This window comes from Aotus nancymaae, unplaced genomic scaffold (assembly GCF_030222135.1).
Source record: "Aotus nancymaae isolate 86718 unplaced genomic scaffold, 86718_ANA_hifiasm-v0.15.2.pri h1tg000006l, whole genome shotgun sequence".
NCBI lineage: Eukaryota > Metazoa > Chordata > Mammalia > Primates > Aotidae > Aotus > Aotus nancymaae.
The window spans coordinates 71811396-71837036 of record NW_026988417.1 but is presented as its reverse complement, the minus strand read 5'-3'; the positions used below and the strand labels follow the sequence as shown (position 1 = coordinate 71837036).

Below are 25641 nucleotides of genomic sequence, written 5' to 3'. Positions count from 1 at the left end.
AAATCCATATCCTTCTTGAAAAACTACTTACATTGATGTTGGAGACTGGACAATCCTTTTTGGCAAATTTAAATGCAAAATATGACACTTGAAATATATCAGGTCTATGTTCTGCATCTGGTTCAAGCATGAACCCTGCAAGAATAGATCAAAATGTTAAGAAGTTTTATGAAATACATATTATACTACTTAGGGGCACATTATAAGGATAAAAAATATTTATTTTCTGTTCCATTTTAAGATCAGTGATGATTCTAGTGAACTTTATTAATGCCTATAGAAAATGCAGAAATTGCTAGAAGTAAAGCATTATCCTAAGCTAAGGGTAGATCAGTCACAGAACAGCTCTACACTAGAAGTATGAATGACAAATATGATTATTCTATTGAAAAAGTGACACAAAAGAAAAAGTGGGTTTAGTGAACACTGGAGAATTATTCAAGAAAGTTCGAGGGCCATAGTAAAAAGGTTCTTCAAGATAATTCTATTCAAAATAATTCTTACTATTATCTAAAATACCTGTATTAATTTTTAAGTAATCCTGAATCATTGAGAAAAGGCTAAATTGTGTACATTATAATCTAATAAAGTATTAAAGGATTGGCACTATCGTTTTCCCAAAGCATACTCTCTTCCTGTTCTGATATTAAAAACATTCACCATAGTCCTGTATCTTAACATGTTATCCATATCATGCTCAGAAATATGGGCAGAGTTTTATGATTTCTGTGAACAGATTTCAAAACAACCTTACAGATGGCTTGAAATGCCTGATCTTTTTGCTACCAAAATGGCCACTACTATTTGTTAGTACTCTTATTTCTTGGATAATTTTTAATTCTAAATTTCACAAAGTTGACATTTACACTCAATTCCATAAGTAAAAGATTCATATTCTTTTAAGACTAAGTCTATCTCTGCCTCATCAATTAACTCTAAGTTTTTATAATGTTTAAATCCTTTTTAAACTACTTAAAATGTAAAATTTACAGCATTAGATGATATTCTGAAGTTTGCTAATAAACTAATGGATAGAGAGGTCTAAGTATGTAAATGGGTTAAATAAAATTGTAAATCAAAATGAATTAAATCTTCCCTTCAAATTTAAGTAATATTTTGAATAAAGAATGTACATTTCCAATGACATGATAGATTTATTTTGGCTAAAAATACAGTTATGTGGAGAGTTATAATTTATTTGAGAGATTCTGAGCTCAGTGTAAAATATACAAAAACTCTGCATATAACTTGATTTTATATGTTTATGCTAACATACATCACTTATAAAATTGATTTTTTATCATTTTTATCACCATTGCTAGATTGAAATAGCTAAAAACATTTTAATTCTAATATTTGCTAGTTTTTATATTCAAATTCATTCCAGAAAAGATTTGAGGAATCCACAAAGTTTATTTTATCTTCATACCAACAGATATCAAATGTTTTTAAAATAGCAATAGTACATAAAATGGGGATAAATTTAAACATTCTGTTAATAAATACTCAGATAATTTTCAAAACCAAATAAATCACAAAAAAAACTATCAAATTCACAAATGGATAGTCCTATTTTTCTATTCTAACAAATTTATTTGCCTTTTAAAATCTAATTTCAATAGCTAATTACAAATATTTAGTCCTAGAAAGAACTTGAAGTGACACACAAAACTGTTAAGATTTTTTTAAATATATAAGAAATGTAAAACGGATGGAAAAATCATGGCTGGGGGTTGAGATGAATAGGATAATGAGGTCAGTTACAAGCTACATATGATCTGGTCCTAAACACAGGCCCAAAGTTTGCTGTCCATTTTCTAGCTGTCTGTATATATACACACACACACACACACACACACACACACACACACACACACACACACACACACACATATATGGCAACATGATACGTTACACGAACCACAGAGGTGCTCGGGAAAAACACTATTTGTGATACTGAAAGCTAGAAGGCAAATTCTCCCTTGAGTCTTTCTAAAGATAGCTCACACAAAATGAACAACATCCTTAAGAATAGCAGTGAGTGACACAGGGTCACGTTTTAAACACTTATCAGTGTAGACTAGTGGCCTAAATGCAGTGCAGTGAAAGAAAGAGGTATGGTATAAGAACACACTTCTTTGGTGACCTGGCTTAATCCAAGAAAAACTTTTTAAGTATCCAGAGAGGAATTAAATGATAGTTCAGGCAGCCCTGGTTTTTCTTGGTTTTTTTCATGGCAGTTGAGAAGCACTGAGGGAGAAAAAAATTTGAGATTTGGTGTCCTAAACTATAATAGGTATAAGTATTTCTGTCTCTCAAGTTAAGCACACCATATCGTCTAATGATTGAGGTAGTCAGGTTGCAGGTAGAATTGATATTATCTTATGAGCAAACACAAGGACCTCCAATTCCCCTGGGTCATGTTTTCATGTGGGAATATATCTGCTGGAGCCAGTTTAGTCTAATTATATTGATCCCATTTATGTGACATAAAAGCAACTCCAAAGTCAGAACTACTATTTATTTTAACAAAGAACAAAATATTAGAGTACATTAATATGATAAATATAAGCAATATGTCATGAAATGTGATTCATTTTACATGTGTGTATATGTTTGTGTGTGGTGTGCATACCAGATCATAACTAAAATGTATTTTTTATTAATATATTGAATCACAGTCGCAAAAGTTTGAAGCCACTGTGCTAGTGTAGTACCATGATCTCTATTACTATAACTCATTCTACCCCATGGGAAAGATAGTGATTTATCAAATTGTTAGATTAGAAAAAAGAATGAAGCACCTCCATCCATCAATCTCTGATGCTCTTTGTTTCAGAACAAGTTATTTTAAGAACATGTTCTCTGCTAAACCACATTTTGTAAGTAGCCTGCCTCTGTGGAAGAAGTCTAAGATTTTCCAGCATTGCCTATGACTGGATGTTAGTAAATCTGAGGGTTGGGAACACAGGAACAGTCTCCTTTGGCTTTAGATCTAAATTTCATTCTGCAATCTGCTTTATCAGTACTAAAAAGTTGACAGTTTTATCTGATGACTTCCTGTGCACCATCTCCAACTTGGTTCTAAATTGAGTGTATGAAAAGATGAATGATCATACCTAAAACCCACAGGTAGAACATAGCTACATTTTTATCTCTGAATATTTGTAAATTGAATATTATCAGCCATTAAGAATAAGGAAAAAAAAATAAGGCATCTTTAAGCACTTAATTTACATAATATAATTTACTGAACTCTTCAAGAGAATGGGTTGCAAAATGTACTACTGGATTACTGAATGATGTAATCTACTGCAGAGGTATCACATTTAATACAGCTAAACACTGATTCAAGGACAATTTAAGCCAGGCACAGTGGCTCTCGCCTGTAATCTCAGCTACTCAGGAGGCTGAGGTGAGAGGATGGCTTGAGCTTAGGAGTTCAAGGCTTCAGTGAGCTATGATCCCACCTTTGCAGCAATCCAGCACAGGAAAGAAAGAAAAAGAAAGAAGAAGCGGAGGGGAGAGAAAGGGGAGGCAGAAAACGAAGGAAGAGAGGAAGAGAGGAAGAGAGGGAGGGAAGGAGGGAGGAAGGAAATTGACACCTTCAATTTTTTTTTTTTAACACAAGAGTGTCACTCTGTCACCAGGCTGGAGTGCAGTGGTTTGATCTTGGCTCACCACAACCTCCGTCTCTCAGATTCAAGTGATTCTCCTGCCTCAGCCTCCTGAGTAGCTGGGACTACAGGCACGCACCACCATGCCCAGCTAATTTTTATATTTTTAGTAGATATGGGGTTTCACCATGTTGGCCAAAATGGTCTCAATCTCTCGACCTCGTGATCCGCCCACCTCAGTCTCCCAAAGTGCTGGGATTACAGGTGTGAGCCACCTCACCCAGCCAGACACTTTCAATTTTTAAGTAGTTTTTCCAAAGGCATTTTCTCCTGCAAATAATTAAACCTTGAGTTTAGTGTTTTACTTATTCCTACTTCATGACAATAAAACCACATCATCTATTAACGAAATGTGCCTATAGGGAAAAGAAATGGATTAAGGAATATATATGTCCAGTTCATCTAAAAGTAGCATTGAGTGATTAGGTTTAGAAACAAAACAAAAAAGGCAGAGAGGCTAGAATACACCTTTGTTTACTCAACTTCAAATGATCACATGAATCATCACAAAACCATTACCACTGAATCTAATTCTACTATAAATATAAAATCAACTTTTTAAAACTTAGCCAAAAGTAATATTTCTCTGCTCACTCAATTGTGTAAATCTTTCTACTGACACAAATTCTACTAACACAACCTAAGAACACAAAATAGAGCTTCAGCACTGAAGGTAGTGTATGACTAAACTACAACAATATTTCCTACTGATGTACACACTGGTCTGAGGCAACTGAATTAATTATGCCTATATTAATATTGCATAGAAAAGCACAACATCCCTGCACATTCCAACAAAAATAGAAGCTAAAGGAGCTGCTGTTGCAGCACCCAAATTATAATATGGTTTAGTCAAGGACCCAAGCCAAAAATTAAAGTAGTTACCTCAAGTTACACAAAGCAAAGGATCCATGCTTGGGCCTAGATAAAGTTAAGCCACCATCTCTAATCTAACAGCTCAACAAATTTAAAAAGAAAATACTTTGAAGTCTCAAAACAATTTTCCTGCTTAAAATTTGTTTTTCCCCCATAAAGACACATTTTTCTCTCCTACTGTCTTCCAGTTATTACTCTTAATTTCCCTGAAATGAGAAATATCCACTCTAATTTTCCAACCATATTTCATGCATCAACATTCTTTTTTATATGTTAACTTACAGACATTATTATAGAAACTTACATGTTATATATATATATATATGTCCTATATACCTTATTATATGGATGCTGAAATGAAACTAAATTTAATAGCTGATAATACGTTCAATCATAACTGAAACATAAGTGGCACAAAATAGTGCCAGGATAATATATTTGGAATAGTCCTGGTAAATACCCCTAGAAGTTACTGATCAGAGCCCTCTTTCTACATCTATTCAAGTAGTAACCCAGAGTCAATGATGGAAAACCTCCAAGGAAACCCTATCTAAATCTTTGATTTCAAAGGTACTTTTAAGTAGCTGAGATTTTTTTTTTTTTTTTCAAAAATAATATAGGAGAAGAGAGTGGGTGAGGTTATAGAGGAAACAAGATTGGGCATGAATTGATAACCACTTAGGCTGAGTGACAGGTACATGAAAATTTATTGCACTGCCCTATCTGTATTTGTAGAGATTATTAAATGTCTATAATAAATTTAAATGGATTAAAAACAAGCAAGCAAATTCTTGGTTTCCCACAGTATGGGTACTGAAACAAATTTAACCTCAATTGAACCAGCAGAGTGGTTCACACCTGTAGTACCAGTTACTCAAGAGGATCAGCTGAGCCCGGGAGGTCAAGACCAGTCCGGGCAATATAGCTAGATCCTGTTTCTAAATAAATAAACAAATAACAAAAAATAAGGCCGGGTGTGGTGGCTCATGCCTATAATCCCAGCACTTTGGGAGGCCGAGGCAGGTGGATCACTTGAGGTCAGGAGTTCGAGACCAGCCTGGCCAACATGGTGAAACCTTGTCTCTACTAAAAATACAAAAACTGGCTGGGCATGGTAGTATAGGCCTGTAGTCCCAGTTACTCAGGAGGCTAAAGCAGGAGAATGGAAAATCGCTTGAATCTAGGAGGATTCTCACAATAACCTTAAGAGGTAGGTACTTTTAGAAATGGGAAGACTGAAATAAATGGAGGTGCCCAATGTTCCATACCAAACAGGGCAGATACAATCCAAGGCTGTTTAGCTCTAGAAGTCTTGCTCTTAATCTCTGCAATGTACTTCCTTAATCACCTTACAACACAGGAGCTAAAAGAAAAGCGAGGCAGCCAGCTTTCAGTACATTCTTCATAACTAGGCAGTAATCCCATTAGTTATGCTTCTCACTCTCCTTCTAAACGGTTCTCTAAGTTCTTTTCAACTCTTGGATCTGGAAATGGAAAGTGCTTCTCTCCTCATCCCCCATGCCAGCCCCATTACTTGACCAGTAGAGAGTTAACGGAAACTAAGAAAAGTTCTAAGTAATTGACCTCACTACTTTTAAGAAGAAAAGTCTCCAGGAAAGAAGGACGAAATTAATAGTTAAATTAAGTTTTATGAAGAGTAAGTAATAATAATTACCCTTGACCTAAATTAGTAATAAGAAAAAGTATATTTAAATTCTTAGGTAACCACAAACCATACAGTTTTAACAAAGATTTGTCATGGCTATTTCATTTTCAAAATTTCTGTGTGTTATAAAATGGATGCAAATGGCACTAATACTAAAAAGACGTATATCTTCTTATACTTTATCTTATGTTAATATATGGAAACAACTACATTGCATGAATACACAATTGGCAACTAAAAGTTTCACATTCAAAAACTATGAGCAAAGTCAGGAATTCATGGGTTTGTGAATGTAGGATTTATTTAAAAGAATTGTAAATCACTAATTACATATTATAAACACAGACAGAGACACTGAAATAAAATGGCAAAAGACACAAAAGGCCACATTTGAAAAATATAAAGAATAAAATCTCAGGCCGGACATCGTGGCTCATGCCTGTAATCCGACACTTTAGGAGACTGTGGTGGCAGGATTGCTTAAGCCTAGGAGTTTGAGACCAGCCTGGGCAATATAGCAAGACCCAATCTCTACAAAAATTTAAAAATTAGCACAGCATGGTGGCACATCCCTCTAGTCCCAGTTACTCAGGAGCTGAGGCAGAAGGATGTCTTGAGACCAGGAGTTTGAAGTTACAATGAGCTATGATCATACCACTGTACTCCAGCAGGACCTGGGCCACAGAGTGAAACCTTGTCTCTTAAAGAAGACAAAAAATAATAATAATAATAAAATTGCAAAGGATCTAAATGTTTTCTAAAACACATTACATTATAGATATGTTATAGTTTTAAATCTCTAGTTTATTAAGTTTTTACTATTCAATACAATATTTTTAAAGTACATAAAACCCTCTGACAGGAGGTAAAATACTAGGATTATTATAATTTCAGATTGACTTGAATGCATTTGTGTTTTTTCAACCTTTTGTTATTTCTGCCTAGCTCTCAGAAATAAGTTGAAAGACATTAATACATGATCAAATTCATACTAGCAATGATAAAAACTAAAATTAGCACATTTACGGACAAATAAAGCATAGAATATACTGTGATGCATCAATTAACTACAGCCTAATTAGATCTAAAATTATCGATAATATTTATTTTTTCCATCTTACCATCACAAACACACATAATCCCACCCCACTCCCACATACATACATACATGCATACACACACACAGAGAGAGAAAAAAAGAAAAACCTAATCACAAGAAAATAAGATGCTACTACTGTAAGCAAATGAAATCCCAAGTGAGACTAGATTTCTTCTATGCTTTTTTTTTTTTTTTTGGCAACTTTTTAACCTTTTTTGGAATTTTTACCCTTTTATGATTTATACAAGCCTCATAAATTATAAAAGCTAGACATCTGTCAAATGATTAACAAATATTTCTAATTTATCATTTGACTTTATGAGTTTGGGTTCATGAGTCTGGGGGAACTTTTAACGATTTAAAGTTACATGACAATAGATTTATCTTTTTTTAATACAGTTCCTGGGATTAAATGTCTAGCTTATAAATTCCACATTCAACTCTTATAAATAATTTCATACTTATTTTCTTCAAGCACATTTATGTTTTAGTTTTATATTTAAATCTTTGATTTATCTGCAATTTTAGCATAAAGAATGAAATAGAGATCCAGCCTTATTTTTTGCCCACATATGGCTGAGAAAGTTGAACTGCCATCTTCATCATACAAACCTCAAATATATTTAGGTTGACCCTCTTTTCTATGCCAGTGAGCTGGAGGCTACAACAAGGGGTACTTAAATGCAGAAAACAAAGCAGAAATGCTAGACGTACTTAAACCATGTTAAGAGGAGCTGTTTAAATACTGTAGCTCCCTAATATATTTTAATATCTAATGGTACTCCCCCTCCTCAAATTTTTTTAACAAATTTTACCACGTACATATGTAAAATGTTAAATTACAGTACCTATCAAAATGGAAGAAAAAAGCTTAAAGGAGGTTGGAAGAAAAACTATGTTTTTTTTTTAAATATATATTTTATTGCGTTTTAGGTTTTGGGGTACATGTGAAGAACATGCAAGATTGTTGCATACATCACAATGTGGTTAGCTGCCTTCCTCCCCATTGCCTATATCTGGCATTTCTCCCCATGTTATCCTTCCCCAAACTAAAGTATTATTTCGCAAGGAGACTAGCCCCTCTGACATTACGCCTTGGTGTGTGCTACTAAATCTTACCTAGGGGCTTAAAAACATCTATATTAATCAGTAATTAGGTTGCTTTCATTCTTATATAAGTCCTTAAACACATTTGTAATTTTTTTACTAGTTTCACAGAATTATAATATATGAAATTAAGACTAGATTTAAGTAAAGGGATGTAACTAGTAGGCCCTAAGTACAGTATCTTACAATATTTTCATATATTTTTCCAAGTACTTACTTATTAAGCAATGTATATTATGGGAGTAACGAGAATTGTCTGGGATGGTAAAGCTGCCATCACAGATAGCAACCTGACTCTCACCAAAAGGAAGAGTGAAGAAACAAAGTTTATAGAGTAGACATCCCAGTGCCTGTAAAACAAAGAAGCATGAATATCATTAGGGCTCAAGTAAGCAAGACATAAAAATAGCCAAAAACCAAAAACTAACGTTATTTTAAAAAGCCGTAATGTTTCTTCTATACTGTACCAATCTTTTCACAAATTACTTCTTACACAAATTAATATATTTAATTTTTGAAAAGACATTTAACTATATAATTTCCTTGATTTTCAATCACATCTGTGATCGATTCAGCTAGTTGGCTGAATTAATGGTATCATAAAAATTAGAAGTAGCTGGTTCCTTTTGGAAAAAAATTATACTTTTATTTCTTCCACAAGAAAAATATATGCTTAGTATATAACTAGCATATAACCAACAAAGTTAAGTACAAGGCTCATTCTTTAACAGCATTTTTCAAATTCACTATAAAACATGTTTAAAAGTTCTGGGATTCCAAATATGAGTTAGCCAGCACACTTAAACTTATCAGACAAAAATCAATAAATTCGTACTATTTACTCAGCACACCTCATTACTTTACACTATAAAAATTAAGATCTCTGTTTCTAGATATAATCCTCTAACTTCTATTGCACATTATACTAATTATATTTGTATTTGTGACCTGGTAATCTACATTAAAATTCAAAAGGGAAGGCCTCTGTCTGGGTAACTTGCATTGCTTCAAAACCATTATAGCACCAATAAATCTACTTGCTGACAATGAAGGCAAAACACCCTAAAATATCAATGTCATCTATAAAAGTACCACAGGAAATGCTAACAGCTCAAATTTGAGAAGCTTTTTTTTTTTTTTGAAGTGTTTTTTGGCTTAAGAAATCATTACTTTTTCCCAAGAAGTGTCACCTACAGGCCTTAAGAGTGTAAGGGGCATTTCCAATTCTAACCAAATTGTTTAAAATTCTCCAAGTTAGTATACACTTGTATCAGCGATACTGAAATTTAGCCTTATTATCTAAAAATTAGCAAAAATCAACTTTCCTTCTTTAAATTTTCTCCACATATCAACTTAGCAAACTCAGCTAACAAGTGCACTAATTTTTATAATTATTATAAAGATTATAATAGACCTAAACACCCTTGGTGAATTCAGCAACAGTAATTTACAGAACATTTTCAATATTGTAGCAACGTTCCAATGAAAACAATTTAAAAGCTCTAAAAACTTCAATGTTAGTTCAAAAAAAAATCAAGTTATTACATGACAAAATTATAAAGATATGAAGTAGGAATAACCAATTCAGTATGGTTAAAAAAGATTTATGATGCTTTTTTCTTTAAGGAAGATATTTTCAGCTTATATACAGCAAATTGAACATAAGGTTCCCTTAACAGCACTTAAAAAGATGCTATTAATGGTATAATGTCCACATTAAATTACATCTTTCTTTGCACTGTCCAGGTAATAGTCTAGGCAAAAGAGATCTCCATTTTAGCCAGCTTTATTTTGTCATTCAAACTTTAGAAATTTCTCTTGTGTTAGACTAAATAATGTAGGGTTCCTAGATAACAATTTTAACAATGCAAGTATACTTCAAAAATAAATGAATCTAAATACTCTGCTTCTTAAAGTGTGAACACAATGAGGTATACTAATTTTTTCAAATTGAAGGTATTTCCTTTTTTATTCATCTCAGTGAGAATTGTACAAGAAACAGGAGGGAACCAGTGACTGCATTTTGAAGGCTGGGATCACCATCTTCAATTTTCTTCAATTCTTTATGTTGCCTACTAATGAATTTTCTAATACTTAACGAAATCAGCATCCTAAATCCCAGGATAAAAATAAGAACCTAAAACAGAAACTTCCAAGCAAAAAAGTATTTTTTAAAATAATTATTTTCCAAAATATGAAGTGCTAAATACTTCAATATCATAACTCTCTGATTCAATAGTATGTTGAGGCAGGATGAAAGATATAGTGCTTGGCCAATTTGAATTGAATATTTTTTCTGGATATAACTGAATTCACACCTAAAAAAGTATCACTGACAATTTAGTATGCTACTTCACTGGCATACTAAGTCTCAGGAATAAATATCCCAAAAAAAGATCTCCTTCTTTGTGTTAAGATTTTGGATACTAGTCATGTGCTTAGAGAATTTTTTTTTTTTCAATAAACCTTCAATGGTTTCAAAATGATAGTAAAAGTATCATGCCTATTGTTTATCTGCTACTGAAATACTCTTTTCAGGTAATATGTAATTGAACAGCAGTCACAAAAGTAGGCCAGAAAAGACATCCATAATCACCTCTTCTAATATCTTCATTTTATAAATTAAGATCCAGTTTAATTTGCTTTCTATATTATAATAACCCTCACCTTTATAAGCCATTGAATGAGTCAAATGCTAATGCTGCAGAAAGCAAATTAGAGTTATATAAGCTGGAGATCCATAAGTAGTACCAAATTAACTAATACACTTATTTTTAATTGATTAAATAATATATATAATTTTAAAAATTCATCTACCATAAGAATTATTGTTTGGTGAATGTATATATGTTATACAGACAAAAAGATATTAAAGATTTTTTTTATTACCTTATCAAAGAATATTTGGAGGCCAGGAAAGGAATTCCAAGGAGATATTCATTGGTTTCACACATTATGCTTGACAGTTTTCTGAACATTGTGTTTTCAAAACAAAATAAATCCGACTTTTTCTGTAAATTCTAAAATTATTTCTAAAGAATTTTATTCCTCCATTCCTAATATGGTCACTTGTGATAGATATGGCTAAATAACTGCTGAATTTACATGAATTAACACTTAAAATAATCTCTTTCTAGTTTATTAAATACAATCACAAACATGTTTTACTTATAAGATAAATTCTAAAGAGATGTCAACATTCTCACCAAGTTCAAATATAAAGAAACATAGTCAGCCGGGTGCGGTGGCTCACGCCTATAATCCCAGCACTTTGGGAGGCCAAGGCAGGTGGTTACAAGGTCAGGAGATCAAGACCATCTCGGCCAACATGGTGAAACCCCGTCTCTACTAAATACAAAAAATTAGCTGGGCGTGGCGGTGCGTGCCTGTAGTCCCAGCTATGAAGGAGACTGAGGCAGGGGAATCACCTGAACCAGGGAGGTGGAGAATGCAGTGAGCCGACATCCTGCCACTGCACTCTAGCCTGGGTGACAGAGTGAGACTCCGTCTCAAAAAAAAAAAAAAAGAAGAAACGAACATGGTCTATCTCAGTAATTATATCCAGATATATAGAGGCCAAATGATAAAGACCCTCAATATACAGAAGTTAGACAATGGTATGTTTATACTGTAATTAGAAAACCGTTTACTCATATCAATTTCCAATAAAAGATCCTAAAGTACACCAGAAAATGACTGTGTAATTACCCTAAGTTATGTCCAGCTTTTCCGCATTTTGATCAACCAAAATTCCACTCAAAAAAAATGTTAACACTCATATATAATCTAAATCCTAAAAAATGCTGTGGTAAAAATTCATAAGTTTTTTATTTGCTTTTTGATATATAAGCTTTCATCTCAAGACTGAGAAGATAAAATATTCTAGTATTTTTCTTCTGAATAAGAAGCTGTACTGTACATCACTCTTTTCTACTTATTAAGAAATGCCTTTGAGGGGGGCAGGGAAAAAAATAATCCACTGAACTCAGATTTTTTAATTTGGTTAGAGCAAGTTCCAGCCTTTCTTGGCCTTACCCAGATATCAGCCTTGGTGGTGATGGGTTTCCCTCCATAAAGGTTGATCATTTCAGGGGCTCTGTATGACAGAGTCGTATACCTGGCAGTAAATGAGTGAAATGGAGTGGAGATATATATATAAAAAAAAGACAGATAATACATTGTTTCTACATAAAACACTACAAAAAAGTTTTTTAGGTTCAATAACATTATATAGAATAATACTATTTTTAAAAACTCATTAAAAACCCATCAAGGATTAAACAATACAAAGCATCTATATACATTTTTATTCAACAAATACAACAGAATTATTAATAATCTAAAAGCTTAATTTTCTTTATTATAAAAATCTTAATGACAATATATTGGGAAGAGTTTTCCTTGAATTTCTTATGTGAAATAACACAATGACTATTATGATCTCCTTATCAAAATATTTTAGTCTATTAAGTTAAAAGTAAAACTTTCATGCTCTCAAAAACTTATTTAATTTATATATTTACTAAGGAATTTGTTTTTATGGACTCTAACATATTTCCTTAACACAGCAGTAAATCTCTCTTAAGTTTGTTTTTATAACTTTTAAAAGTAATTTAGTTGCTACAATCTAACTGTACTCATTAAGTATATATCTAATACTGACTGCCATAATAAGCTATTTTGAATCAAAAGATATTGTGAATATTTACTAATATAAAAATCCCATATTTGTTCTGAACAGAACATTTTAAAGAAGTAGTGTTCAAATCTCATGTCAGAAATGACCAGAATATGAATGGACATCCTATAACATGGCGTAATTTAAGATTTGGTTTGAATGTTCACACATTTTATTTTGCAAGAAGTATCTTAAAACTCAACATTCTACCACCTTACTTTTTCCAAATCACTCTGACTGGTGAGAGAGTCTGAATGATACTACTGTGGAGGAATGACCTGAAAAAACAGAAATATAAACTTCACAAGGACAGGATTTCTGTTCACTATATCCCAGCACCAAGAAAGTATTGGCCCTTGATAAATACTTGTGAACTGAATGAATGATTAGTCTTTTAATTGAGCCACAGAGGACAAGAACCCCTCATGAACTTTTGTTCATTGCTAATAAAACATTCAATTGAACCTTACACTTCAGAAGGCAACAGCAAGAAATAAAATGTCTAGCAGGTCAGGGATGCTTGGACAGAATCCTATACAGCAGCCACTAAACATCACAATCCAATAAATTTTTTAAATTATATAAATTTATTCCCCAAGAAGCCAGTGCAATACTTTATTATTCTTGTGTTCTTTAGGACTTCACATATTTACTAACATGTTTGTGTTTTTTTATTTAATCTAACATAATCATCATAGGCTAAGTTTCCTGAGTAAAAGTATGTAGCATAGAAATCCACAGTATTATACAAATGGAGTAAAATCAGCTCTATTTGAACTATTTCAAAATACTGCGGTTCAAATGATGGCGCTGACATAGTATTAGGCAATAGAGAATTTGTGAGGAAGTGATGACAGGCAACTTAGAAAAGGTAACTACTAAGAAAGTCCTATTCTGAGAGATCTTTCTGCGTTCTGTATCATTTTATTAAGATAATCTAAAATTTACAAATAGTTCCACTTTCTAAAGTAGAAAACAAAAAAGTCAGGGAAAAATTCTCACATGTACTCTAGCAACCACTGAAAGCATAGGATTAAGAGAACACATAGTAGACATGATATATTTCCATTCCAGAGCTTTCCAGCATATTATTACAAAGTAACAGTGACAATGCAGTCTTAATACTTTCATTTTCCAGTTTTCAATGCATACAAAAGTTAATCCTTTTAGTATTAAATAAGAAAAGCTTAAATGTTTTCAAATAATCTAACTTTTTCTAACAAGCAAAAATTCTCAGTATCAGTAAAAACAAAGATGTTTAACTGAACTCAATAATCATTTAAACCTTCCTTTAATGATTTCATTAATCACTACAGCTTATTTAACAAATTTCGTTATAAATCTGTTTACAATGTCAACTAAAAAGTCTACATCTATGGCTAAATATATTTCCTACTGAGCTAGATCAGACATGAATTAAACGACATCTATGGCATAGGAATATTTCAAAGAAGTCTATAAATGAAATACCTAAAATCTGTATTATAGCAGTACTGGTCAGAGACTCAAATTCTAAAATTACTATGACACAAAGTACAATAAAGACAAATACTTACTTTTTAATTTCATCTTCTACTATATTTACTCCATCTTTTTGAGGATTAAGAAATTTATTAGTGGCACTGCCAAAGTCACAAAGAACATAGTTCCCACCATCATTCAACAAAATGTTTTCTACCTTAAGGAAAGAAAATCAATAATTAGTAGTATTTTCAAAGTAAAAATTATCTTTTTATAATCATTGTAAAAAAAATGGTTATTTTTACATACAAAGTTTATTTTTACACAGTAAACATTGACGGGTCTGTGCCATATATTAAAATATGCATATATGTGCCATATATACACACATGTGCATACATGCACACATACACATATATGTATGTATCATATGACATAAGATACCCAAATTATGAGGAAGGACAAATGAACTGGAACAAAAATATACTATGTCTATGTCTACTGCCGCTCTTAAGAAGAACAGAGAAATGCTTCTTCCACCCCAGGTTGATTTGTATAGGGGTAAAGAAACCCTAAATCCTCTCTAAAACTGCTTTTATGAAAGAGAAGAACTAGTACCTGGCAGAATCCAGCTTCTCTCTTTTACTATACCTCCATTTTTGTCCTTTTATGACACTTTAGCTTCTCTATAGATAATAATGAAAACCACTGGAATTCCATCTTTGACCTCTAGTACCATTTTTAATTTAAAATACTACACTGAAAAATACAAATTTGACTTAATTTGGAGATCAGAATTACAGTAACTAAAATAAATTATTATAGTCAGTTTCTTGAATAATAAAATGTGGGTTCAGAGCCAAATCTGCTACTAACTAGCATATGGACCCTTAGACAAACTGCTTAATCACTCTTGTGCTTTAGGTTCCTTATGTAAAATAGGGAAAACTAGAACATTAATCTGCCATATAGAACTGTTATGAACATTAAATGAGTTAAAATATGTAAAGTGCTTCGAACAGTATGGAATATAGTAAGCACCTAATAAATTACATGTTTTTTTCACAATGTCTTTTATTTTTATGATAGTCTTAGATAAGTAATTCATTTATTTCCATTTTATCAAAATACTCAGTTTCATTATAACTTTTCATCGATATTTCATTTTAGTATACCTTTTTAAAGATTTGTACAAAATAAAGATTCAGAAAGAAATCTACTTAAATATATTGTTGCATATATTTACACATATAAAAAGAACTAACCACATAAAATATGGGTAAAACAAAATTATGCAATTAAATGTCTTTTCTGAATTCTTTCTGAAAATATCAACTTTGCATGCAAAAAATTAATAAACTATAACAACACAAAAAATATCATACCAAATTGTTAGGGGAAATGGAAAAGCTGCTTATTCAAAAGAACAGGAACTACACTGGTTATCCAAATTAAGGGCAGAGGCCTGCAGTTATGCACTTCAATCCTGCCTTATCTCCTATCATCCTAGGTTTTCTAGATGATACTTTCATGATTAACGGCCTATAATCTTAGTGACATTTTCTGTTCTCTTTTATCTTACAAGCATTTCATAATCAACTTTCATAAAATTATGTATCATAAGTCAGAACTGGGATTCATTCAGTCAATATTTATTAAGACTCTTCTACGTATCAAGCACTATTCTAATTGCTTAAATATATCACTAAAAATGAAAGGGAAAAAAAAAAGGTCCTGGCCCTCATAGAGCTTACATTCTAGAGGGAGAGGACAGAAAATAAATAATAGGCATAGTACATAACCAAATTATACAATATCACAAGAAGTAATAAGGGCTAATAAAAGGTAGAGCAGGTTAGGCTGTAGAGATAAATATGGTGGCTCACGATGGGACTGAGAAGGTGAACCTGAGCAGACCTGAAGGAGTGGAACGGGTAGCCAGGGTAATATCTAGGCATAAAGCATTTCAGAGGGAGTGATTTTTGTAATCTCAGTGTTCTTGTGGGCATGAAAGAAGACTTTGGTGGTTCTAAATTACGTCTCTAGCAATATAATGCCAGACTATTCAATATTCTTTGGGGACTTTTTTCAATGTAACAAGTGAGTACCAATATAAGAGGTCAAGAGTCCACAAGAAGATAAAGTGACCTTCAAAATAACTGTCACCAAATTATAGAAAATAATAGAAAACTGTACTAATTTATAAAGAAAAAGAAAAAGAGACCCACTTATGGTCTCCTCCAGTATCTCTTGAGAACATCTTGATGCTTAATATGGATTACAGGAAATAGGAGGAATGCTGGCTGAACTGAGAGAATAGTGTGGAGAGACATTTAATATATGTCTGTGAAAAATCACATTTCTGCTCAAATGAAATCTTTTAAAGAAGCCTACTATATAAAACAGAGATACAGGGTAGAAAGTACAAAATCTGCCTCCACAGCCATGCTAGAAATCCTCAAAGTCAAGTAAAGCACAATTTCAAATCTACAATCACTCTACACGACCTCAGGAAATGTAGAGTGGGAGAGAGACACTAATCTCAAAGCTAGTTTTTATACTGATTTAGACGAAAATAGTCTAAGAACATTTAAACTCCAACTTATTACTTAATCCATAGGTATTCTAAAGTTCTTACCTTCAGATCCCGGTGAATTATTGGAGTCTTACACTGATGCAACCTTGCAACAGCTTCACAGGTATCACAGAATATCTGTAACACTTCTGGTTCTGTAAAACCTGTCTGTAGCTTCTTATTCATTTGGTTCACTACCTGCCCAGCTAACCAAAAAAGTAATTTTGAGAGGACATATTTTTAATTAATAAAGTCTATCACAAGTAAATTAAGAAATGTCTTTCTGGTCTCAGGTAATGGGAAATTGGCTTTTTCATAATTCTCATGTAAGAATGCTTATTATATCATACTGTACTGATGCAATGACACACATTTTTTCACATTTTACATCTCGGAGATCATCTTAAAATAGATAAATGTCTTATTAATGCTATTGCCCACTTTTTTTTTTTTAACATCTCTGAAATCAACGTATATCTTATAATTAATGGCATACCGGTTTGAAGAAATAGTTATTCAACACCATGCTATTTACGGGGTAAATAGTAGCGAACAAAAAATAAGGTTTCTGTTATCACAGACTTTACAGTCTAAAGGTAGAAGCAATCACACAAATAGATACACAGTAATAATTATATATCATAACAATAATATGAAAGAACTTACATAAGAACCTAACTTTAAATTGTGAAGAAAGATGAGGAGGAGAGGATACCAGATCAGGTCTAAGGAAGTGATATTTGAGACCGAAGGATAATGAGGAATCAACCAGGCAGAGACTCGCGAGAACAATATACTAGCAATAGTGAGTACTATATACAAATGCCATCAGTTTTGGAAAGAGCTTGATGACTTTGAATAACTCAAAGAAAGCCAATATGACTTTCTTTACAACTTAAAGAAAGCTGATATGGTCTAGGAAGCTGAGGAGACAGTAAGGTGACATGAAATTGGCAAGGCAGACAGGGATCAGCCATATTTTAGATTCTATCTTGAGAGTCAAAGAAACTTCCTCATCTGACTTTTAAAAAAAATCTCATCGAGGGTTAAGGGAAACAAAATGGATTAGGAGGCAAAGTCTATCCAGACAAAAGATAATGGACCAAAATAATCAACTAAAATCAAATTGTCACACATATACCATTAAGCCCTGAGAACGTTATATATTACAATATAGAAATTGATAGTCTAATAATTATTAACAAAAGGTTAATCATCATTATATTTTAAGAATGCAAGTAAGTATATGATTCATACAGAAAGCAGTCTAATAAAAATTGAGTATGAGAATTTAAAAAAACAAAGCATTCATTAACTTGCAACTTTAACAAGTTTAGATAAACATTTGCTATTTTACAATCTATGAGAAGGTACATATACGCTCGTTCCTTTTATTATTACTGTCTAAGCAGTCTTGTCTTTTCTGAGAATATTTTTCTCATAGGATTATAAAGCAAAAAGAACATTAATTTTACCTATGAATGCCCAACTTTCAAAAGGCTCAAGTGTAATTTGTTCAGATAATCTCAGAAGACTGGGGCACATGACCATGCAGCAACTTCTTCCACTCCCTTGTCTGGCATACTCCCTGGCTATTCTAAGCTAGATAGGCTGGTTTTAACCAAAAATTAAATAGGATTAAAATTAAATAGGATTTAACCAAAAATTAAAAAAATGCTTTCTCGGTGTTCATTCACATTCATGAAATATCACATTATACATAAGAAAATCATAACCCTGAAATCACTACACCTCTTCCAAACTTTCAATATTACAAGAAGCAGAATAAACTTTAAACAAACGTTAATTCTCTTTCTTCAATCTAGAGACCTTTGAAGTAGGAATCCTGAATCACAAAAAACAAGTCCCCAGAGAAAACTAAAAGCTGTATTTGGTTAAATTTCAAATGAAATAAAATTTCATTACTCAATATCAGTTTTTTGAAAATTAAATAAAGCTTAAAAGCAGGTAAAAAATCAGATTTGGAAATCAAACATTATATACTAAGGGTCTTTTAAAATGAGGTGCCTATAACTCTCAATGCTTTCCATATTTTCCAAAGAGGTATCATCTCCAAACAAAAGCCTTTTATACTCTGCCAAATTTCATCACTAACATTAAAAAGTCAACATTTTTCTAACCTCTTAAAGGTGTTCAGCAACCTCCATATCTGAGTACACATATTACTGATCAGTTTTAAAAAACCATAAATGCAACCTGTTATTCCACTTAAATTTTAATAATGTGACTTATTTATTTTTACAAGTGTGATGGTTAATACTGAGTGTCAACTTGATTGGATTGAAAGATGCAAAGTATTGATTCTGGGTGTGTCTGTGAGGGTACTGCCAAAGGAGGTTAACATTTGAGTCAATGGGCTGGGAAAGGCAGACCCACCCTTAATCTGGGTGGGCACAAGCTAATCAACTACCAGCACAGCCAGAATAAAAAGCAGGCAGAAGAACTGAAAAGACTAGACTGGCTTAGCCTCCCAGCCTACATCTTTCTCCTATGCTGGATGCTTCCTGCCCTCAAACATCTCTCCAGTTGCTTCAGCTTTTAGACTCAGACTGGCTTCCTCACTCCTCAGCTTGCAGATGGCCTATGGTGAGACCTTGTGATCTCGTGAGTTAATACTCCTTAATAAACTCTCATATGTGTGTGTATATATATATATATGTGTGTGTGTGTGTGTGTGTGTGTGTATACACACACACACACACACACACATACATATATCCCATTAGTTCTGTTCCTCTAGAAAACCCTAGTTAATACAACAAGATTATTCAATTTTATCTGTAGTAGATTGCATTACTGGTCCCAAATCTTCAACCTTCACTTTTTACATGTGCTTTGTTATGTAACTCTGCAGTTTGTCCCAGTAAATGAGGCAGAGAAAATTTCTTGCTGTTAGATTTGGGCTTAGTCATGTGATTTTCTCTGGCCAACAGAAAAAGGTAAAAGTGTCAGTGTCTCAGTCCCAAGACTAGACCTTACGAGACCTCACATGCCTTCTTTTGTTTCTACCATCCACATAAGAAAACCATCCCCAGGGCAGCTTGATAGTGCCAGAAAGAGGACAATGAACATGTGAAGCAGAGCTATTCCAACTAATCCCAGCTAACCACTGTCATGTGAGCAAGCCCTGCCAAAATATGCAGTGCCACCCTATCAAGCTAAGTTGAAAGCAGCTGGACCATGGATACACAGGATATAATAAATGAATGCTGTTTTATGCTATTGAGTTTTGGGATTTTTTTTAATTAAGGAAATACTAACAGATACATAATCCATGGAAACTATGCAGAATACTTCCTAAAAACATACATTAAACCTTTATAAATTTTCATAATTTATTCATGAATTATTCATAAAATAATAGAAATGTACTCAAAATACCAATAATGATTTCTGGAAGTCTGAGACCTGAAGGACATAATTTATCTTTAATCTATGCATCAGAATATTAACAAATAAAGCAGTACCAAACCATGAATTTACAAGACAAAAGATGATTACACTTGACAAAGATCATCATAAACACTGGATACCTAAAACCATGGAAGGGGATATGGGCTATGTCACATATTCTTCTACTGTCTATACAGTTTTATTCCTACATAATAAAAACCAATGTCCCTGAGCTTATCTAATTGATTCATCTGAGAAAAGAGACTGAGCATACTCCATTCAGAAAATTGAGCATACTCCATTCAGACCTTCTGGATTTTTTCTCTGAAGAAATAACTGCCCACTTAAGAGGGTACAACTAATCTGAGCAGGCAAAACATCTGAAGAAAACTTTGAACAAAAAAAGAAAAAGCATGGTCTGGCTGTGTCCACACCCAAATCTCATCTTGAATTCCCACATGTTGTGAGAGAGACCCCTTGGGAGGTAATTGAATCATGGGGCAAGTCTTTTCCATGCTGTTCTAATGATGGTTAAGTTTCAAGAGATCTGATGGTTTTAAAAAGAGGAGTTCCCCTGCACAAGCTCTCTCTCTTTGTCTGCTGCCTCCATGTAAGATGTGACTTGCTCCTTCTTGCCTTCTGCCATGATTGTGAGGCTTCCTTAGCCATGTGTAACTTTAAGTCCAATTAAACCTCTTTCTTTTGTAAATTGCCCAGTCTTGGATATATGTCCTTAGCAGCGTGAAAACGAATGAATACATCAAGGAAAAGAAAAAAATTAAAAACTAAAATTAGCTGGGTACAGTAATTCTGCCCTTAATCCCAACACTTTGCGAGGCTGAGATGGGAGGATTTCTTGAGACCAGGAGTTCCAGACCGCACTGGGCTACAAAGCAAGATCCTGTTTCTACAAAAAATTAAAAATTAAAAAATTGGCCAGGCGTGGCCATGTGCGACTCTAATCCCAGCTACTCAAGAGGCTGAGGCAGAAGGATCACTTGAGTCCAGAAGTTTGAGGTTGGACTCCAGTGTGGAAGACAAGTGAGACCTTGTCTCAAAAAGAAAGAAAGAGCAAAGGTGGAAAGAAAGAAAAAAATGAACAAACTGAAATTAATATCTACAGACAACAAAAGATTCGCAGCTAAAACAAGAACAAGGTGTATTTTTTCCCCATAGCATGGTAACAAGATGTATTTTAGTAAAGAACACTGAGAGAACAAGAAAGAGTCAGGCTTGGAGCAGTGGCTCATGCCCATAATCCCAGCACTCTGGGAGGTCAAGGTAGACAGATCACTTGAGGTCAGGAGTTCAAAACCAGCCTGGCCAACATGGCGAAACCCAGTCTCTAATAAAAATTTAAAAGATTAGTCAGACGTGGTGGTGCACACCTGTAATCCCAGCCACTCAGGAGGCCAAGGCACAAGAATTGCTTGAACTCAGGAGGCGGAGGTTGCAGTGAGCTGAGATGGTGCCACTGCACACTCTAACCCGGGTAACAGAGCAAGACTCTGTCTCAAAAAAAAAATGGAGTCCCTGGAAATTAAAAATAATATAGCAGAAATACAAAATATATTTTGTATTTCTTGTTTTGTATATCTCTATAGAGAAAAGCTAAAAGGAAAAGCTAAAAAGCTTTAAAGAAAAGCTATAAAGAAAAGCTAAAACAGAGGAATGTTTCCAACAAAGAAAAAAATAAGAAAGAAAAGGAAAATAAGAAAGAAAAGAAAATCAGAGGATTATCAATCTAGAAAGCTTGAAACACCTTAAGGAATATGAGAAGTCCAGTAAGAGAGAACAGAAAATGGAAGACAAAAACGCTAAGTGCCCCATAAAAAGCATACAAAAAAACGACACACGCTAAGGCACATACATTTTGAAATTTCAATATGTTGTAGATAAAGGAAAGATTCAAACTAAGTGTCCATGAAGATAAGAAGTCACATAGAAAAATTAAGCAATCACAATAACATTGATTTCTCAACAACACTTAAGAAAAAAGTGGAATGATGTCTTCAAAATTCTAGATCAAAATTATTTCCAACATGTAATGTTTTAGCCAGCCAAATTAACAATCAAATGTAGGCCCTGAATAAAGATATGTTTATATACGCAAGGTTTCAAAACCGTTTCTCCCAAAAATCCAGTTAGAAAGCTACTGAAAAGCATACTCTTCCAAATTAGGGCGTGAAAACAAAGGAGAGGCATAAGTAGCGGTGAATCCAAGATAAAAGGGAGGCAAAGGGAATTTCCAGAATGACAGCTAAATGCTGTTCAAACTTAAGCAGGATTTTAAGGGAAGAAAAAAATGAAATCAACAAAAATATTAAAATGTCTAAACATACTGCATAATTATTTGTACTTCTATTGGAAAATGTGGGACTAAAATACTAATATACATGAAGAAAATCAGGCAAATGAAAAATGAGGTAATTACTAACTCCAGGAAAACACAAAGTATAAGAAAATACAATTACAATCACCATTAAATGGCAAAATAAACACTGATTTAGTCCAAAACCTAAGAATATCTATACTAGAAGTAAAATCCCTATCTTTTCTTAGAGACAATATCTAAAACAGAAAATCAGAAATAGTACTAGAAAACTTTCTTTCAATAGCCTTCTCATGCCCAGAATTACATAGTTTCCTTTTTTCTAAGCCCTTTCTCTTTTGTACCCATAGGAAATCACTAAAATTATTGATTCTCTTTTATATAATGCAGTGTAGAAATATGAAAGTAAATATGAAAAGAAACATCTCAAATATTTTAAAGACACTGCCTCTGAGAAGAGAGATGAGGCAGGAGGGTACTGATTTAGCCACAGCTTAACAGAACTATTTGACTTTTCGAACCATATACATAAACTACTTTGATAAAAATTTACAATTTCATATACCACACAGCTTGATGATTTGAAGACCAGATAACTATTTCTAACACGATCATTCTTCTACTTTAAAATACAATTTGCCCCTAAAACTTGAACGCCATTTGATTCTCCTTTTAAGATGTCTTCTAAGTGACAATTAATTAAAATTATCCAGGGTTATGATTTTGCGTGATTCAAGTATCTTTTAAAAGTTACAAGTAGTCAAGGGCTATTAGTAAACTCTAATCTAACTCAGAATTAGCACTATAAATGCTAGAATTCAGGAAAATGGGGTCGAAAAAAATGAGTATCTTCTCCTAAAAGAGATTACAGTACTTTATAGTAGAGAAGATAAGATATAAAGAAAAAACAATCGAGTTTGTTTGTTCAAACAATCATGGGGGGCAAGTCTTTCCCATGCCGTTCTCATGATGGTGAATAAGTCTCGTGAGATCTGATGGTTTTCAAAAGAGGAGTTCCCCTGCACAAGCTCTCTTCTGTTAAATCGAGTTTGTTAAACTCAATTAAATGTTAAATGTTAGCTAAATATTGTGTATGGAAATAAGTTACAAATACATCAGAGTAGGCACTGTAACAGTGATTCACTTCATTTTCCCCTATCTTTCCCTCCTTAAAAGACTGCAGTAAACAAGATCATATTTTCTCTAACATCACCATCAACCCCCTCTTCCTCCTCAACCATCAAGAAACTATAAGAGTTCCTGTAATAGTAATTACTGTCTTAAGAGAATGTAAATGCAAACCAGGGCTCTCTAGAACTACAAGTGCCAAATATGACTTGCAAGTTTGTAGGAAATAGATTATTTGCCTCCACCTTTCCACACATTAAAATTTTTAAATGTCAGGAATTTTTTATTATGACTATGATAAGGTATGCTATACAAATAAATATTTATTTTAAAATATCACACTAGGTCCAAATAAAATGTGATTTTCTATCTTCTAATGTTTACAAAAGAACACCAAGAAACTACATAAAACAGGTTTATAAAGTCTGCAGATCAAAATGCATCCTCTAAATTTGTTAAATTTAATATTTATGATAACACAGGAGAGTGATGAAAAAATCTTACAACATTAATATTGACATAGTATACTCTTCTTGGTTCGATCACCAGAGAATTCTATGGAGAGAAAGAACTGTAACTCTGTACCTGCTTAGATTTCCTATTTTAAACTCAATACCACTTTGCTCTTTCTGCATTTACATGCTCCTATCATAATTGCAGCAACTATGACGAGGTTTTGAATAATGTTTTTGTTTTTGTTTTTTTGAGACCAAGTCTTGCTCTGTTGCCAGGCTGGAGTGAAGTGGTGCGATCTCAGCTCACTGCAATCTCCACCTCCTGTGTTCAAGCGATTCTCCTGTCTCAGCCTCCCGAGTAGCTAGGAGTACAGGTGCACACCACCACACCCAGCTAATTTTTGTAGTTATAGTAGAGACGGGATTTCACCATATTAGCCAGGATGGTGTCCATCTCCTGTGTGATTCTCCTGCCTTGGCCTCCCAAAGAGCTGGGATTACAGGCATAAGCCACTGAGCCACTAAGTGCAGCCTTGAATAATGTTTTAACAATATTCCTAATTAGATAATGAAAGCTAAGATTACAATAAGTGATTAGATTAAGTTAGCAGCTACCCTGGAAACAACAAAGATACCTAGCAACCCATTTAAGGAGAAGTTTTTTATTATAGTACAAATGCAGAAAAATACTTACCTCGACAATATTCCATTAAGATAAGGACTTCCCATACATTATCACTAATTGAATTAACAGCACAGTCCAAATAACCCACAATATTTTTGTGACCAGATAACTCTTTCTGGAAAGAAAAAAGAAATAAAAACTGGAAAATATACATTTTAGAGGTATAGCATTAGTAATGGTCTGATGCCTAAATTAATGTATTTAAAGAATTTCAAAAAGTAATAATTAAGTACAAATATAGAATCTAACATATTTCAACCAAGCAAAGGCATCTATGGTTTCAATAAAAAGTTTACCTGCATGTGACTGTAATTTTCCAACAGACAAATATGAATATTATTTTTAAATTAACTGTGAAAATGGTTCACTCAAAAGTAATAGCTACCAAAAGTGTACAAAGAACTTGAAAATAAAATATTAGAACTTTTATATTTGTTTTATCTAAAAAATTTTTTAAACTCTAATATTTATTAACAATTATATGCTCA

General features: G+C 33.1%; 1 protein-coding gene across 2 annotated transcripts in view; it reads right to left on the bottom strand.

Annotated features, from left to right (window-relative positions):
- Positions 1 to 25641, bottom strand: part of BMP2K (BMP2 inducible kinase) — a 130029-nt gene that overhangs the window by 60416 nt on the left and 43972 nt on the right. For both annotated transcript variants that reach the window (XM_012446959.2, XM_012446960.2), the window contains exons 3-8: positions 25163 to 25268; positions 17203 to 17345; positions 14660 to 14781; positions 12461 to 12542; positions 8643 to 8775; positions 32 to 135 (exon numbers count right to left, since the gene is read on the bottom strand). In XM_012446959.2, the coding sequence (XP_012302382.2) occupies positions 32 to 135; positions 8643 to 8775; positions 12461 to 12542; positions 14660 to 14781; positions 17203 to 17345; positions 25163 to 25268 (690 nt within the window). The remainder of the gene's footprint in view (positions 1 to 31; positions 136 to 8642; positions 8776 to 12460; positions 12543 to 14659; positions 14782 to 17202; positions 17346 to 25162; positions 25269 to 25641) is intronic.